Genomic DNA, 19,697 nt, shown 5'->3' on the forward strand with positions numbered 1-19,697 from the left:
ATATTTAAAGACTTTTCTGATGAGATTGGAGGTGATATTAATGAATGTGGTTTTTTTTTTTTTTTTTTTTTGAGATGGAGTCTCGCTCTGTCGCCCAGGCTGGAGTGCAGTGGTGCGATCTTGGCTCACTGCAAGCTCCACCTCCTGGGTTCACGCCATTCTCCTGCCTCAGCCTCCCAAGTAGCTGGGACTACAGGTGCCCGCCACCACGCCTGGCTAATTTTTTGTATTTTTAGTAGAGGCAGGGTTTCACTGTGTTAGCCAGGATGGTCTCGATCTCTTGACCTCATGATCTGCCTGCCTCGACCTCCCAAAGTGCTGGGATTACAAGCGTGAGCCACTGTGCCTGGCCATTTTGTTTTTTTTTTATAGTAGTAAAATGTGCCGACATTTGGAAGATCTGTATAATTCAGAGAACCAATAATTTCTAAATGACCAATGCACGATGTTAAGAAGTTATGCATACATAGTTAAAAGATCCATTGAACGTCCCAGATAGACCAATGGATTTTAATGTAAAACAGAGAAAGAAAAGTTCATTGATAAGAGTTTCAGATTCCACATTGCACTTAGCCTTTAAGAAATAAATCTTACTGAATTTTTGGTAATATCAGAGAAGAATATCAATAATTGTATGAATATGCCAATCAAATAATTTTCCTTTTTCCAATTACATGCTTATGTGCAGTCATATTTCTTATACTTAAAGCAAAACAATGTATCACAACGCACTGAATGCAGAAGCAGGTTTAAGAAAACAGCTGTAGTCTGTTAAGCCAAACACTGAGATTTGCAAAGAAGTGAAAGAATGTTATTTCCCACTAAAATGTTATGTTTTGAAAAGTTATAAAATGTTCTTTATGTTAACAAACACTGTTATGTTTAGGTGAATTAATATTTTTGGGTTTTTTTTGTTTGGTTTTTTTTTTTTTTTTTTTTTTTTGAGACGGAGTCTTGCTGTCGCCCAGGCTGGGATGCAGTGGCGCGATCTCGGCTCACTGCAGGCTCCGCACCCCGGGGTTCACGCCATTCTCCTGTCTCAGCCTCCCCCGTAGCTGGGACTGCAGGCACCCGCCACCTCGCCCGGCTAATTTTTTGTATTTTTAGTAGAGACGGGGTTTCACCGTGTTAGCCAGGATGGTCTCGATCTCCTGACCTCGTGATCCACCCGCCTCGGCCTCCCAAAGTGCTGGGATTATAGGCATGAACCACCACGCCCGGCCGAATTAATATTTTTAAAAATTCTTTATTTTAAATTTTAATATAGCAGGTATAGATAGATATAACCCACTTGAACAAAAGCTCTTTGGGAGTCTGCAATAATTTTAAAGAGTAAAAAGGGATTCTGAGACCAAAAGTTAAAAAACTGCTAATTTAATATTTGAAGGGCTAAGTTGACTTATTCTAAGAAATAAAGGGTGGGTTCAGCCATTTTATTAAGTTTAGATGAAACCAAAGTAGAGTATATGTATAGTACTGGATTTTAATTATTTTTGTGTCCATTTGCAGTTTTTAAATTAAAGCATTATTTCTGTTTGTTAAATCAGTGAATATCATGCCTTACTGCTAGCTTAATCTTGGGCTAACTAGAAAATGTCATAGATTTTCCAACTTTTGAAAAGGTAACTTAATGTGTCCAAAATTATGAGAACAAAAACATGAAAGGCTGTGTCTGTATCTCTGTATGGTAATTATATGTCATGTACCTCTCCAAGAATGACTGTTGAGTCAATGTGAAGATCAACATAGTTAATATATGTGAAAATATTCCGTAGATAGGTAAAAGCTTATATTAATATTAGATTTAGTGTTGGCTGTCATGCAAAGTAATTGAATTTATGGGGGTGGAGAAATTAAGTTGAAGGAATATATATATATATATACATATTTTTTTTTTGGAGACAGAGTCTTGCTCTGTCATCCAGGCTGGAATGCAGTGGTGAGATCATAGTTCACTGAAGCTTCTGACTCCTGGCCTCAAGTGATCCTCCTGCCTTAGCTTCCTGCGTAGCTAGGACTACAGGCACACACCACTGTCCCCAGCTAATTAAAATTTTTTTTTGTAGACAAGGAGTCTTGCTATGTTGTACAGGCTGGTCTCAAACTCCTGGCCTGAAGCAATTCTCTGGCCTCAGCCTCCCAAAGTGCTGGGATTATGGGTATGAGCCACCTTCCCTAGCCAATACATTTTTTCCCTTAAAACCACTAATTTTGTGCGATGTACCCTCAGACCAGTGTTGTAAAATAAAAAAGCCATTAATTTTCCTGAAATACCTTACTACTTAGATACTTGGATAACACTTAATGGTGGTGCTGTTTACCCAGTTAATTATTTTTCATAAAGCAAACATTCTGGTTTATGCACATTTAAAGTTAGATACATAAATTAGTTATTTCAGATGTATCATAGTGACATGCAAATATTACATAGTTATGTTATTATGTAAATTATCTCAAAAATTTATTAAAAGACCACACTACAGCCATAGTTTTAAATTACAGTGCCATGATCAAAAACCACCATCAGTTAAGCACCAACACAGAACAGATGGTCCAAGAGGACATACAACAGGTTTACATTCTGGAGGAGAAGAGCATAGAGCCATTAAAGCTATCAGATTTCTGTTTCTTATATATATTAGTTAATGAATAAGTAAAGTTATAATCCTTGATCATACAAGGACCAAATCTCAGAGTATTAGTGTTGCAAAATTGCTAACTTTAACTTCATCTTTTTTCCTGATTTACAAATTTTTATATACAATGGTTGATAATAATACTGTCCATTTATTATTTTAATTGAAATTAACGCAACTTGTCATAAGTAGGTCATTTATAAATATGAAAGTGCTTGAGGCCCTCTTTTACTGCCATGTTGCATTTAACTCCTGGTTGGACAGATTTGAGCCATATTGCTAGACTATTTGTCACTAAAGCATTTTTTTACTTTTCATCTTATAAAGAAGATGGTTGAGTTGAAATTGTGTTGCCTTAGAAATAGCTGTGTGTGATTGGAAAGGTACTTGCTCACATTTGACATGCCACATGTATATTGTTCAGTTGCTCATCTTTTATTTTAGAAAACGGCCTTTCCAAAGATACGTTCTTTAGAAAAAAATGGTATAGTATGCTTTCAAAAAGAGCCTGATAAAAACTTTATTAATTGTGATGATTTATTCTGAATTAATTTTTGTTTTGCATTTTAAGTATTAAAATGAAAGGCAATATTTGGAATATTTAATAGACTGCATTTTCTCTTTAGAGAATTCTGTGAGTCATACTTAATAGACTACATGCCTTTTTAGAGCATTCTGGAGTCATACCATACTGTTTGTTTAAATTACTGTATTGTGATTTTTATTATATTAAAAGTATTAGAATACAGGATTCAACCTGAGGAAGCTGATAAAAACACACACACACAGGAATTAGTGTTTTTTCTGTCTTTATATACGATGCATTCTTTTTATGGCAGAAATTTTTGGTACTGTTTTCTTTTCTTATGGTTTATGCTTAGTCTCACAAATGTCTTATGACTCTGAATTCCTGACTTCGAATTCTATGCAGAGATAGCTTTATTAAATGTGCTTCAGCTAAGTAACAATCCAACACAATTATTAATATTTTTCCCTCAAGTAAATGAAATAGGTTTCATGAAACAACAAAAAGTCCTTAAAAAATGTTTTACGTGCTTAAAAAATTAATACCAAAAGGTTCACGGTGACAAACAAAAATTCTCTGCTGTATTTCTCCTCATATCTCAGTTCAGTTCTCTAGAGTGCCACCTTTTTTTTTGTTTGTTTGTTTTTTGTTTTTTTGTTTTTGAGACAGAGTCTCATTCTGTCGCCCAGGCTGGAGTACAGTGGCGCGATCCTCGGCTCACTGCAACCTCCGCCTCCCGGCTCAAGCAATCCTCTGCCTCAGCCTCCTGAATAACTGGGATTACAGGCACCCACCACCACGCCCAGCTAATTTTTTTTTTTAATTTTTAGTAGAGACGGGGTTTCACCATCTTGGCCAGGCTGGTCTTGAACTCCTGACCTCATGATCCACCCACCTTGGCCTCCCAGGCATGAGCCGCCATGCCCGGCCCAGAGTGACAACTTTTTAAACTTTTTTTAAAGCAATTTCTTCTGTTATTTAGCCCATATATAGGGATAATATGTCTATTCTGGTATTTTTTGATTTATTCTTTTTAGACATTATCTATTGACTTCCTGATAGTGGTAGATAAGATTTTATCTTTTTTATGCTCCTGTATTTCTTCTTACCCTATCTTTCTAATATAGTTATCACAGGTTTAGTTAAATCAGTCATCAGTATTTACATTGTTATAACTATATAATATTTACTGCAAAACCAGGTATTATTTTTCCTGAAGCTACTAATTCTCTTGATTTGCATAATTTTCTATAAATTACCCTTAAAGATTCAACCATTTTTCATGGAGGTGGAGCTTAGGACTTTTCTTTCTTTCTTTCTTTCTTTTTTTTTTTTTTGTTTTTTGTTAGGCGTGGTCTTGCTCTGTCACCCAGGTGGAACTGCGATGTATAATCACAGTCTACTGCAGCCTCGAACTCCTGGGCTCAAGCAATCTTCCTGCCTCATTTTTAAATTTTTTTGTGGAGATGAGGTTTCACTGTGTTGCCCAGGGTAGTCTTGAACTCCTGGGTTTACACAGTCCTCTTGCTTTGGCCTTCCAAAGTGCTGTGATTACAGGCGTGAGCCATCGTTGCCAGCCCAGGAGCTTAGGACTTTTCTGGTAGTTTCACCTGAGGGCAGTCCCTCTCACATAAAGAGATCACATCCTTAGGGTGAAAGGGCCTGTTTTCCGTGATCCTAACATATGTCAGTATGACCCTTGCTCAAATTGGGCATGCATCAAATGGGAAACTCAAGCCTTATAATGGGAAGTTTATTGCTTTCTAGATCCATGCCGAGAGTGCTTAATGGTTATCCTGGGCTCTAAGTACAGATAGTTTATAATAATAGACTATGATATAATATCTGATGATTATAAAGAAATAGGAACTTTTCAGTTCTGTTTTCATACTAAAATAACTCTCGAGTAGGTACAGTGTAGAATAGAAGTTACAGATAGAGGCTTGGAGTGCTTAGGTATTAGCCTTTTCAAGAACTCCACTATTCTATTGGCTTTCCTAGAGTCAAATCAGAGCATAGAAATCCCTTCACAGCCCACGTACTCATTTCATAGATTTTTAGACACAAAGCAGCACAGTTTTATGAAGGGATATAAAACATTTTCATTCACCTATCTTTAAGATCCCTTTTGATTGTGAGGCTAATTTTAGGTGTTGAAGTACTTTTCTCTCAAATATTTAAATTTTATTTTTCATTCTTCTTCAGATTTCTAAAATTTCATCTGATATCATTAGTATATAACTATGTAATTCCTTTCTTTTATACCCAGAATTATTTTAATTGTTAAAAGCAGTCTTTCGTGAAGTCTGAAAAAACAATATAAAACATCAATTTTTTGTACAAAAAATTCTTAAAAGATTTTGATTAAACCAAAATTCTAAATTCTGAAAACTTACTAATTCTTGAAAGAGCTGTATGCAGAGACTGTAGAATTTCCTGACAACTGAATACATTTCAAGATATCATGTGAGGAATATTGGACAAAAAATTTAAGAAGCATTAACACTTTTTTTGAAAAAAAATCACTTTAAAGGAAACAGAAACTTGATAACAACTCTGTCAGGGACAAAGATAGCATTTACATTATAAAATTTATTAAAGGAATGATATTACCATGCGTTCATTAGAATATTATGCATCCAAAGTATAATATAATCCAAATTATGTATTTGGATAATCCAAATTAGTATAATCCAAATTGCATATTGTCATGTAATAATGAGCTTGTACTACAAATAATACAGTTTTTAAATTTATATATATTTTTAGTTATAATATTAAATTTTTCTTCGGTTGGGCGTGGTGGCTTACGCTTGTTATCCCAGCACTTTGGGAGGCCAAAGTGGGAGGATCACTTGAGGCCAGGACTTCGAGACCAGCCTGGTCTACATGGTGAAACCCCGTCTCTCCTAAAAATACAAAAATTAGTCAGGTGTGGTGGTGGGTGCCTGTAGACCCAGCTACTTGGGAGGCTGAGGCAGAAGAATTGCATGAACCCAGGAGGCAGGGGTTGCATTGAGCCGAGATCATGCCAAAATGCTCCAGCCTGGGCAACAGAACGAGACTCCATCTCAAAAAAAATTTTTTTTTCTCAAGTACCTATTATTAGATTTAAATATCCAGGTTTATAATAAAATATCACCACAGTGAACTGGAGGAGGGAAGGAAGTTAATGATCTTTAGTTTGATTACTCATGTGAAAACGGAATTGGGAATATACTTAAACAATACAGTAAAACAGTGATATATGATGTACACTCGGGTTTTAGAAAAAACATTGCTGAAACCTTTTTTTTTTTTTTTTTTTTGAGACGGAGTCTCGCTCTGTTGCCCAGGCTGGAGTGCAGTGGCGTGATCTCAGCTCACTGCAGGCTCCACCTCCCGGGTTCATGCCATTCTCCTGCCTCAGCCTCCCGAGTAGCTAGGACTACAGGCGCCTGCCACCACGCCCGGCTAATTTTTTGTACTTTTAGTAGAGATGGTGTTTCACCTTGTTAGCTAGGATGGTCTCGATCTCCTGACCTCGTGATCCACCCGCCTCAGCCTCCGAAAGTGCTGGGATTACAGGCGTGAGCCACTGTACCCAGCTGAAACCTTTTTTTTAAAGTCAAACTTTTCTTTGTTTTCTTGAATGATCCTATAAAAGGAAAAACTAAAAGAGAGTAAAAGAGCTCTAGGATCCTAGGCAGATTACTAGTTTGAACTTTGGTTTTCTGATTTATGGTGAAACCAGGTATCTCTACAGTGTTTCAAGGTCTAAATGTAGTCAGTGTGTGAATAGGAGACAGTCATAGATGAGAGGTATGTAAGGGATTCAAATGTAGAATAAAGAAAATAGAAATAAAAGGTAGAAGAAGGGTAGAGAGGAAAGGTATTTACTGAAAATGTTTGCAAATGAAATTTATATAACTGTAAATAGACCTAAAATTTTTGTTACTGGTTTTGTTCTTACTCTGGTCTCCCAATTACAAGTACACTTTTCTCCACATTGATAGCTTGACTAGTCCAAGCTTTTATCCATTATGTGGCCAGTACAGTAGGTACTCAGTGAGTATTTGTTTAACTTACTGACTAAAAAAGATACCAGACAAGAAAAAGGAAGAAAAAAAAAAAAAGATACCAGAATTGATTGCCTAAATAAGGGAGGGTTTTTCCTTCAGTTTTACCATGACTTCTTGACCATGCTGCTGTTTGTCTTTGTTTGCCATGACACGTGATCTGACTTCTACAATGTAGTCTCCTTGTTTTTATAAGTAACTAGTTCTAGTTGATGCTTTTACTTGAGAGACTCACTTTTCCATTTAAACTCTCATTTGCCTTGGGCTGTTCTGAGTTTTTCACTATTTTCTTGCAATAAGCATAAATCAGTCACAGGTCAGATTTAGCTTGCCTTACTCATAGTCTTCCTTGTTCTGCAGATCTCAAATTGTAGTTTAGGACTCTGTTATTCAACTGATTTTTGAGACACACCTTAATGAGAGTACCTATTCCAGGCTGCCACCTGAGTTGTTAGCTTAGAGGTTGTCAGCTCATAACTTTCAATAGAAAGCAATAGTTTAAAAAACACTCTGCTTAGTCTTTGTTTATTCTTATTTTTATTTATTCAGACAATATTTGTGTTAGCAAATATGCTAATTTTTAGAAATAAGAAGATATGGTCCCTCTTGTCAAGGAACTTAGAATCTAGTGAGAAAGTGGGAGTTAAAAAGACCAAGTATTGGAAGACCTGTGACAGAGTTATATACCAATAAAAGGGAATGGTTATACCATAGAGTGGAGCTGAGAGAGTATATAGTCTAAGACTTTGAGGATGATGTAACAGTGTAACTCACTGCATTTTTTTTTTTTTTTTTTTTTTTTGAGACGGAGTCTCGCTCTGTCGCCCAGGCTGGAGTGCAGTGGCGCGATCTCGGCTCACTGCAAGCTCCGCCTCCCGGGTTCACGCCATTCTCCTGCCTCAGCCTCTCCGAGTAGCTGGGACTACAGGCGCCCGCCACCACGCCCGGCTAATTTTTTGTATTTTTAGTAGAGACGGGGTTTCACCGTGGTCTCGATCTCCTGACCTCGGGATCCGCCCGCCTCGGCCTCCCAAAGTGCTGGGATTACAAGCGTGAGCCACCGCGCCCGGCCAACTCACTGTATTAACATATTAATGGAGAAGGATCAGATGGGAGTAGATGTAGGAAAAATTGGATATGCCAGGTGTGCTGTGGCTTGTGCCTGAAATCCTTGCTAGCTAGAAGGCTGAGGCAGGAGGATCACTTGAGGTCAGGAGTTTGAGGCAAGCCTGAGCAACATAGTGAGAGATCTCATCTATAAAACATTTTTTAGGCAGGGCACAGTGGCTCACACCTGTGATCCCAGCACTTTGGGAGGCTGAGGCGGGCAGATCACTTGAGGTCAGGAGTTTTGAGACCAGCCTGGCCAACATGGTGAAACCCCATCTCTACTAAAAATACAAAAATCAGCCAGTTGTGGTGGCATACACCTGTAATCCCAGCTACTCGGGAGGCTAAGGCAGGAGAATCACTTGAACCCGGAAGGTGGAGGTTGCAGTGAGTGGAGGTTGTGCCGTTGCACTCCAGCCTGGGCAACAGAGTGAGACTCCATCTCAAAAAAAAAAAACCAAAACATTTTTTTTCTTTTTTTTTATTATTATTATACTTTAAGTTTTAGGATACATGTGCACACAACGTGCAGGTTTGTTACATATGTATACATGTGCCATGTTGGTGTGCTGCACCCATTAACTCGTCATTTAGCATTAGGTATATCTCCTAATGCTATCCCTCCCCCCTCCCCCCACCCCACAACAGTCCCTGGTGTGATGTTCCCCTTCCTGTGTCCATGTGTTCTCAAAGTCAAGAAACAGTAAGTGCTAGAGAGGATGTGGAGAAATAGGAACACTTTTACACTGTTGGTGGGACTGTAAACTAGTTCAACCATGTGGAAGTCGGTGTGGCGATTCCTCAGGGATCTACAACTAGAAATACCATTTGACCCAGCCATCCCATTACTGGGTGTATACCCAAAGGATTATAAATCATGCTGCTATAAAGACACATGCACACATATGTTTATTGTGGCACTATTCACAATAGCAAAGACTTGGAACCAACCCAAATGTCCAACAATGATAGACTGGATTAAGAAAATGTGGCACATATACACCATGGAATACTATGCAGCCATAAAAATGATGAGTTCATGTCCTTTGTAGGGACATGGGTGAAGCTGGAAACCATCATTCTCAGCAAACTATCGCAAGGACAAAAAACCAAACACCGCGTGTTCTCACTCACAGGTGGGAATTGAACAATGAGAACTTTTTTTTTTTTAAAGTTAGCTGGGTGTGGTAGTGCACATCTGTAGTTCCAACTACTCGAGAGACTGAGAAGGATTTCTTGAGCTCACAAGTTAAAGGCTGCAGTGAGCTATGATCATAGCATTGCACCTCAGCCTGGGCAACAGAGGGAGACTGTCTTCAAAAAAATTAAAAAAATAAGAAATAAATAATACTGGATAAAGTTCAGCACCCATTCAGACGTTGAATAGAAATGGAAGGGAATGCCTGATAGATGGTATCTATCAGAAAATTACTGCAAACATCATGCATTAATGATGAAACATTAAATGCAGTTCTATTAGAGAACAAGAGAAGGATATCTGTTGTCTCCATGTCTATTTGTTAATGCAGCAAGTAAAGAAATAGAAATGTAATCCAAGATTGAAAAGGTGTCCTTTACTGATGGTGTGATTTTTTTTTAACCTAGAAAACCCAAGAACATGAACCAAGTAAACTAAGTTTTGAAAGGTGGTTAATTAGAAATTCACCGTTCAAAAACTCTATAGTTTTGGCTGGGCATGGTGGCTTATGCCTGTAACCCAGCACTTTGGGAGGCTGAGGTAGGTGGATCACTTGAGGTCAAGAGGCCGAGATAAAACTCTGGCCAATATAGTGAAACCCCATCACTACTAAAAATATAAAAAAAATTAACCAGGCGTGGTGGCACATGCCTGTAGTCCCAGCTACTCGGTAGGCTGAGATACGAGAATCACCTGAACCCTGGAGGCAGAGGTTGCAGTGAGCTGAGATCATGCCACTGTACTCTCCAGCCTGGCAGACTGGGACTCTGTCACACACACAAAAAAACAAACAAAAAAAACCCCCACAAAATCAAAACACTGTATTCCTGTTATACAATAGCGCCAATAGACAATGTAAGAGAAAAAAAAAATCCATTTCACAAAGCAAGAAAAACTTTCTTACCCAAGTAAGAAAAAAAAAACTTAAATATGTAAGAGTTCTGTGGGGAGATTTTAAAATTTTACTGATGGAAATGAAATGCCAGTTTTTAATCGAATTAATATTACTAATGTCAGTAAATCCCTACAAGGTTTTTCGTAGAACTTCATAAATATCCTAAAATGATAGAAAAGATCACTATGTTCGATTAATGAAGATGGTATAGAAAAAACAACAAAGGAAAGGGGCTTGTCTTAGCAGAATTGAGATCAAAATAAAGCTATAGTAATAAGCTATAGTAAAACAAGGTTTTAATGACACAGAAATAGACAAATGGCTTAGTGGGACAGAATAGACTCCAAAAGTAGACCTACACTTAATGTGGGAATCTGAGATCAGTGAGAAATGTAAGCTCGTTAGTAAATGGTGTTGGCATAATTATCAGTATGGAAAAGCTACAAATTAAATTCAAGAGGACCTTCAAGAGCACCAGTAGACAACCTATTAGAATAAGAAAGGTTAACATGGTTGCTAAAGATAAGAACAATAAACAAAAAATGATAGCATTCCCATATCAGCATTAACCTATCAGCAAATACATTTTTAAAATATTACATTAACTTTAATGGCAAAAACTCTAAGCCTCTAGGAATAAATCTAATAAAAGGCCTTCCTGGAGAAGATTATAAAATGGTTTTGAAGAAGACCTGAATGAATGTAGAGAGATACACCATGTTTATCAGTGGGAAGACTCAATGCTGTAGAGTTGTCAGTTTATTCTTAATAAATTTGTAGATTGAGTGCAATTTCAGTCAAAATCTTACTAGGTTTTGTTTTTTGTTTATGCAGAATATGACAAACTAATCCTAAAAATCATCAAGGACCATGAATGGTTAAGATAAATTTGAAAAAAACAATTTAGTCAGGGCGTCTTGCCCTACTACACATCAAGATGTAAATAACTACAGTTGTTAAGGTGGTGCTGTTGACATGGGAATATATAGGTAGACCAGTGAAACATAAAGGAGAACACAGAAACAAGCCAGGCCCATATATTAATAGGATGCATTGAGAAGAACACAGCATCTCTTCTGTGTTTTTCCTGTTAAGGATATATATCCAGAACTTAATTATCAGTCAACACAGTCTTATCAGACAAACCCAACTGAAAATCATTCTATAAAGTATGTGGCCTGTAACCCTTCTAAAGTGTCTAGTTCATGTACATCAACAAAAGGCTGAGAAACCTCCAGCCTGAAAGAGATTAAAGATTGCAGTTCAGACTACCAATGCCAAGTATGATTCTGAACTGAATCTATTCCTATAAAGAACATCCATTCATTATTGGGACAAGAAGGGAAACATGAATGGATTCTTAAGATGGGACTATGTAGTAATGTGTGTTTAATATTGCCCCATAGATCATTTAGTCTCTGTTCATTCCTTTCAGCTTTTTCTGCCCTCTCTCCGTGCTGCTTTGGATTGTTTTTACTGTAATGTCTTCAAGTTCACTAATCGTTTGCTATACAGTTTCTAATCCGTTGTTAAACTCGTGCTGTGAATTTTTCATTTCAAATAGTTGTATTTTGCAGCTTTAGAAGTCCCATCTGAGTTTTTCAAAACATATTTTACATTTCTTCCTACTTAATGTTCATGTCTTTCTTTAAATCCTTTAGTATGTTTATAATAGCTTTTTAAAGTCCTTGTCTGTTATTTCCATGATCTTTTTCATTTCTGGGTCTGTTTCTGTTGACTGTTTCCATTTTCTTTCCTGGTTATAGATCACATTTTCCTGATCTTTTGTGTCTATTAATTTTTTTATTTTATGCTGGACATTGTAATGATTATATTTTGGAGTGTCTGTACCTTGTCCTTTTAGAGTGACAAACTTTGTTTTGGCAGGTTGTCCAGTTACTTGCAATCAGCATGATCCTTTCAAGACTTGTTTTGTTGGGGGTGGGGTTCTTGAATAGCTTTTACTCAGCTGCTGATTTAGTCCTCCTTCTAAGACATGACTCTTCTGCGGTCTGTGCTGTATGTTCTGGATGTTCATTAAGTCTACTCCACTCTACTTGTCAGAACTCAAATTTCTCTCTTTACATTGTGAGCTCGGAGAATTGTTTAGCTTACAGCTTTCTTGTATTTGATCTCTGCTTAGCCTTGTGGAGTTTTAGGTTATACATGCACAATTTAGTATTTAGCCAAAGTTTTGTTGGTTTTTTGTTTTGATTTGTTTTCAAGACAGGCTCCCACCATATTGCCCAGGCTGGTCTTGAATACCTGTCCTCAGGCATTCCTCCCATTTTAGCTTCCCGAAGTCCTGGGATTACAGGCATGAGCCACTACATCCACGCGTGTGTGAAGCCAAAGCCAAAATCTTAAAGGCAGATTTTTGGAGCTCTTTGGTATTCTTTTCTGAATGTGTCAGTTTTGCATCCATGAACTCCAGCTTTGTCTCCTCAAGTTCAACAAGACTTGGGCTACCCATTTTTCTGTACCTCATTCTGGAAAGCACCTCACTGCCTAGTCTTGCATTACCTGCTGTCCAAAGTCTGAAAATAGTTTTTTCATACTTTGTCCAGTTTTCTAGTTTTTTATGGCAAGAGGGCACCTTCCTCCTTCTTGTAATAGCTACCCCTTCATATTTTATTAATAGCTTAGTTTGATTGCATTATTTTCTCAACTAGTCCCTTGAGTAATCTCAGCATAAGTGGTTGAACTGATCCAAGGTTGAGGATTAAGAATGTGGTCAAAGGACAAAAGAATCAAGATATTGGGAGTGGTGGCAAGCAAATAGTTGAAGCAGTGGTTCTCAGAGTATGGATGGAGGATCCTTTTTGGGATCCATAGGGTCTTCCCACTTCTAACTACATGTGAGGGTAAAATGTCTTAATATACTTGAACCAAAATAATAAGCAATGGATTCAATGCAGAAGCAAAGATAAGAATCTGTTTTTTGAAAGTTAAACCACACATTAAAGAGATACACAAAAATAGTAAAACGATACCACTCAGTTTTCTAAGTTTTTTGTTTTGTTTTTGTTAGCCTGTAATGGGTTTATTATTTTGTTAAAGTGAGTTGATACATAAATAACTTTAAAATGTTCTGTCTTTATTTCTTTTCTTTTTTTTTTTTTTTTTTTTTTTTTGAGTCTTGCTCTGTAGCCCAGGCTGGAGTGCAGTGGTGCAATCCTGGCCCACTGCAACCTCTGCCTCCTGGGTTCAAGTGATTCTCCTGCCTCAGCCTCCCAAGTAGCTGGGACTACAGTTGCATGCCACCACACCCGGCTAATTTTTGTATTTTTAATAGAGATGGGGTTTCACCATGTTGGCCAGGCTAGTCTTGAACTCCTGACCTCAGGTGATCCACCAGCCTGGGCCTCCCATAGTGCTGGGATTATAGGCGTGAATCACCGTGCCCTACCTCAGTCTTTATTTCTAACACATTAAGTATTAATTAAAGATAGCCCACAACATCAAAAACTGTTTGGAGTCATCAATTAAGATTACAAAGGGGTCTTGAGACCTAAAAGTTTGAGAATTACGGAAATAAAGCACCATAGAGGCTAGTCTGTTTAGAGAAGGAACTGAAGGCATTGGACTGGCATTGGTCTAATCTGTTTAGGGAAGGAACTGAAGGCATTAGGAATGCAATGGACTGTGTAAAAAGGGAAGAGATTAAAGAATGAGGTGTTACTATTCAGTTTCTATTTCCTGTTGGATGAGTGTCAATTTCTTGACTTTCCTGCATCCTTGTGTGGAGGTGCCACAATTTCCCATTCTAAACCATGGTTGGCTTGACTATTTTTCTTCTGCAGTTTCTGCTGCCACAGGATTATTGAGCCCTTTGCTTTCATTGAATCTACAGTTTTACCGAAGATAAAAGTACTAACCTGTGTCATCCACTTTAACCTTGAATTTCTCTGGGACATTGCCTGTTCAGATATAATCCCTATTACCCAGTGAGGAGAAATAACATTTATTGGTTATTATTAGCCCGTATTTTAAATGGATTTATTTTGTTGGAATAAATAAATATATTTATTTATTTTGATGGAACTATATATTCAAAGGAAATAGTAAGTTATTCATCCCAGGAATGTTGAGTGGCAACATAACAATGAAAGGCAATATCTAACTTAGGTTTGAAATTAATTTTGTTCTTGCTTTGGGAAATCAGTTGCACTTATATTAATTAGAAGCACGGAATACATGTCAAAGTAATAATCTGCCCTTTTGGACCATCTCTGTTAATGCAGATGAGCACACTATTTAAATAAAAAAAATTATATGATTAGTTTTAATTATATACAGGTTGATAGTAGTATTTATATAATTTTAAAGTATTTTTGTATTTCTTACAGTAATCCTAAATTGGAGAGTCAGAGAGTAAATAAAAAAGTCAATAATGATGCCTCACTTAGAATGCACAATCTATCCATTTTGGTGAGACAAATAAAATTTTATTACCAGGTAAGTGCTCTTTTTAAAAATCTGAGGTTTTAACTACTTACATTTTTGTATTATTTAGTATCAGTCACCTCACAAATATTTAAATGCTTATTATATGCTAGGTTCTGATCTATTTGCTAGAGTTAGAGTAGTAAATAAGATAGTTTATTTTTTATGAATGTTAAAGCCTTAAGCAAGCACTTAATAATTTTCTAATGTTAACAAATGACTATTGTATTTCATGTTGTAAAAATCACGTCCCAGTTTCCTGAGAACTTGCATAGTGTAACATTTTGTTGTTAGACTTCTTGAATTATGCCTTTGAAAAGTGTACTTCCATTTCTTTAAAAAAAACCTGAATTGGATGCATATTTTAGTTTTTAAATATGAACATTGTTGAGGCTTTCAACATACCTTTCAGAATTGCTATATCTGCATTGCATAAATTTTGGTATGGCGTATTTTAAAAGATGATTATTTCTATGCATTTTCTAATTTCTGCTATGATTTATTTCACTTATGAGTTACTTAGAAGTATGCTTTTAAATTTTTGAACATGGTATTTTTCAAGTAAACTTTTTGCTTTTGATTTTTGGTCAAAGAATATGGTTTGTATAATACTGATTCTTTGATATTTGTTAAGAATTACTTAGCTTGGCCTAGTATGTTGTTGTCAGTTTTCTTTAAAGTTCTATGTGTGCTTGAAAAAGTATGTATTCTCCAACTGTTTGGGCGCAGAGTGAGAGCAACCTTGTTTGTTAATTGTATTGTTCCAGTCTTTTACAGCCTTATTGATTTGTCTTTTGAGTGATTAGTTATTGAGAAGGAGGAGTTGAAATATCCCATATGATGATGAATTAATCAAATTTTGTTTTATAGACTTTGAAGCTGTTATTAGGTGCAAATAAATTTAAAATTGTTAAATCTTCCTGAGGAATTTGATTATTTATTAGTAATTGTTTCTTTTCCAATTTTTTTTTCTTTTTTCTTTCTTTTTTTTTTTTTTTTTTTTTTTTTGAGATGGAGCCTCACTGTCACCCAGGCTGGAGTGCAGTGGCACAATCTCATCTCACTGCAACCTCTGCCTCCTGGGTTCAAGCAATTCTCCTGCCTCAGATTCCTGAGTAGCTGGGACTACAGGTGCGCGCCACCGTGTCCAGCTAATTTTTATGTTTTCAGTAGAGATGGGTTTTCACCATGTTGGCTAGGCTGGTCTCAAACTCCTGACCTCAAGTGATCTGCCCCCCCCTCAGCCTCCCAAAGTGCTGGGGTTACAGGCATGAGCGCCCATGCCCAGCCTATCAATAATTGTTTCTACATGTTTTTCCTTTCTACTCGTTTAAATTTTTTTCACTCTTCCTGTTTTTTCAGAGGTGACTTTCAAAATTATACATTTTATACCTAAACATAGGAAAGGCCAAAGTTAATGAGTATCTTTACCCATTTATGGAATAGTGCTATGACTTTAGAATGTTTTACTTCCAGTCATTCTCTTTTATGACTTTTAAGCTCTTCTTGTATTGTATTTTAGGGTTTTTTTCTTTACCCTACAAATTAAATATTGAGAAGTACTATTAAATAAATAAAACCAATGTTTCTTTTTTTTTTTTCGAGATGGAATCTCAGTCTGTTGCCCTGGCTGGAGTGCAGTGGCACGAGCTCAGCTCACTGCAACTTCCGCCTCCTGGGTTCCAGCAAGTCTCCTGCTTCAGCCGCCCGAGTAGCAGGGATTACATGTGCCCACTACCACACCTGGCTAAGTTTTTTGTATTTTTAGTAAGACTGCGTTTCGCCATGTTGGCCAGGCTGGTCTCGAACTCCTGACCTCGTGTGATCCACCCGTCTCGGCCTCCCAAAATGCTAGGATTACAGGCATGAGCCGTGCGCCCAGCCCTTTTTCTTTAGCTCAAGCTGCATGTTTTTCTTTGAGAATATTTGTCTGAAAATGCCTTTATTTCACTCTTGTTTTTGGAAGATAGTCCTTTGTTTTAGTTTTTAAATAGAGACAGAAGGCTGGGTGCAGTGGCTCACACCTGTAATCACAGCACTTTGGGAGGCCGAGGTGGGCAGATCACTTGAGGTCAGGAGTTCGAGACCAGCCTGTCCAACATGGCGAAACCTTGTCTCCACTAAAAATACGAAAATTAGCCAGCCTTGCTGGTGGGCACCTGTAATCTCAGCTAAGAAGGCTGAGGCATGAGAATCACTTGAACCCAGGAAGCAGGGTTTGCAGTGAGCCGAGATCACGCCGTTGCACGCCAGCCTTGGCAGCAAGAGCAAAACTCCATCTACAAAAAATAAGATAAAATAAAATAAGATAAAATACCATCTACAAAAAATAAAATAAAATAAAAAAGAGACAGAGTCTCACTGTGTTGCCCAGGCTGGTCTTGAACCTCTGGGCTCAAGCAGTCCTCTTGCCTCAGCCTCGCAAAGTGTTGGGATTATGGGCGTGAGTGATTGCACGAGGATGAAATACTTTTAAGTATGCAGTTTTAGGTTGACAATTATTTTTCTGTCAGTACTTTGCAGACTTAATTCTTCTGGATTTTTTTTTTTTTTTTTTTTTTGAAACGGAGTTTCGCTCTTATTGTCCATGCTGGAGGGCAATGGCACGGTCTCGACTCACTGCAACCTCTGGCTCCTGGGTTCAAGTGATTCTTCTGTCTCAGCCTCCCATGTAGCTGGAATTACAGGCGCATGCCACCACGCCCGGCTAATTTTTTGTATTTTTAGTAGAGACAGGGTTCATCATATTGGTCAGGCTGGTCTTGAACTCCTGACCTCAGGTAATCCACCTGCCTCGGCCTCCCAAAGTGCTGGGATTACAGGTGTGAGCCACCATGCCTGGCCTCTCTGGATTCTTTTTGCTCTGGAGAAGTTAGCTCTCTAATTTTTGTTACTTAAGCTGTCTTTTTTTTTTTTTTTGAGATGGAGTTTCACTCTGTTACCTAAACTGGAGTGCAATGGTGCAATTTCGGCTCACTGCAGCCTCTGCCTCCCAGATTCAAGGGATTCTCCTGCCTCAGGCTCCTGAGTAGCTGAGACTACAGGGACATGCCACCAGGCCCGGCTAATTTTTGTATTTTTAGGAGAGATGGGGTTTCACCATGTTGGCCAGGCTTGTCTCGAACTCCTGACCTCAGATGATCCACGTGCCTCAGCCTTCCAAAGTGCTGAGATTACAGGCGTGAGCCACCACACCTGGCTAGGCTGTCTTTTTTCTTTCAAAGCTGCTTTTAGTATTTATTCTTCTAATATTTGCTCTTTTCTGTTCTACTAATCTGGTATCTTTCAAATATTTCTATTGATAAATATTAGACTTTCTTACTGTATTTCTTGCTTATTAAACTTTTATTTATTAAGCTTGTGCTGCATTCTGAGTCTTGTTTTCAGAACTCTCTAATTTACCAATTCACTCCTTATTTGTGTCAAATCTTCTGTTTAACCCATTGATTATGTCTTTCATTTCTGGAAGATTTGGTTCTTTTTACATTACCTTTTCATTTTGTTCATTAATCATTTTCTTTATTTCTTCAGATATTTAAAATTTTTCTGTTTTAGATTTCATATCTGATTATTCAGAAATCTGAAATATGTACAGATCTGAATCTGTCCTTTGTTTTCTGCTTGCTGTTTCTTGTGGCAGTGGTGGTGACAGTAGTAGTGGCAGTGGTGGAGGTGTGTGTTTTAATTGTGTGTGTTTTAATTGTGAACACATTTTTGGGGGGGGGACTTTATCTGTGCGGATTCTTTGTATTCAAGTCAAGGATGCAGATTTGTTGCTTGCTTGTATTCAAGTCAGAGCAGATTTGTTGCTTGTTGTGCAAGCAACCCTGAATCACCTTTATTTTAAGCAAGTTTAGCCAGGCGCGGTAGCTCACGCCTGTAATCCCAGCACTTTGGGAGGCCGAGATGGGTGGATCACTGGAGATGTGGAGTTCCAAACCAGCCTGGCCAACGTGGTGAAACCCTGCCTGTACTAAAAATACAAAAATTAGCCGGGTGTGGTGGTGCGTGCCTGTAATCCCAGCAACTTGGGAGGCTGAGGCATAAGAATTGCTTGAACCAGAGAGGTAGAAGTTACAGTGAGCAGAGATCACACCACTGCACTCCAGCCTGGGTGACAGAGGGAGAATCTGTCTTTAAAAAAAGAAGAAGAAGAAAAAGAAAAGAGAAGGGAAAAAAAAAGTCTCTTTCTTGCTCAGTTTCCTTCCTGAGAACATTTCAGGCACACACAGCATATGTATCTATCTATGTATATATTTTGAAAATTCAAACCAAACGGATTCTACCGTACATACTTTTCTGCACCCTCCTTCCCTGCCCCACTGCCCCTTACTTAATAATAAACCTAGGAGAGTGCTCTACAATAGCGCAGGGAGATCTATCTCATTCTTTTTAAGGGTTGTGGAAGAGCCTATAATATGTGGATGTCCCATGATTTATTTAACCAACCGTGGATATTGAGGCTGTTTCCAAATTTTTACTATATTTGCCATCAATGCTACAAATCAACCTTACTGTATAAACATCTTGGTGAGCTTTTGGGACTATATCCAGAAGGTACGTATCTGGCGTAGGGATTTCCGAGACAAAAAGTGCAAGCATTTTTAATAGGTAATTTGATAGATATTGTCAAACTGCCCTCCAGGAAGGTGGCACCGATTGTGCTTTCTCCAACAGTGTGTGAGAGTGCCCATTTCCTCACATACTCACTAGCACTGAGAATCATCAAAGTCACTAATTTTTCCAATCTGATAGGTGAAACATGGTATTCTATTGTTGTTTTGACTTGTATTTCTTTTTTTTTCTTTTTTCTTTTCTTTTTTTTTTT

At 37.7% G+C, this 19,697-nt stretch overlaps 1 protein-coding gene across 12 annotated transcripts in view; it reads left to right on the forward strand.

The window, feature by feature from the left end:
• Positions 1-19,697, forward strand: part of CCDC88A (coiled-coil domain containing 88A) — a 225,316-nt gene that overhangs the window by 105,510 nt on the left and 100,109 nt on the right. For all 12 annotated transcript variants that reach the window (XM_058429136.1, XM_058429135.1, XM_058429137.1 and 9 more), the window contains exon 3: positions 14,773-14,881. In XM_058429136.1, coding sequence (XP_058285119.1) covers positions 14,773-14,881 — 109 coding nt within the window. The remainder of the gene's footprint in view (positions 1-14,772; positions 14,882-19,697) is intronic.

This window comes from Hylobates moloch, unplaced genomic scaffold, assembly GCF_009828535.3.
Source record: "Hylobates moloch isolate HMO894 unplaced genomic scaffold, HMol_V3 SCAFFOLD_15, whole genome shotgun sequence".
Lineage (NCBI taxonomy): Eukaryota > Metazoa > Chordata > Mammalia > Primates > Hylobatidae > Hylobates > Hylobates moloch.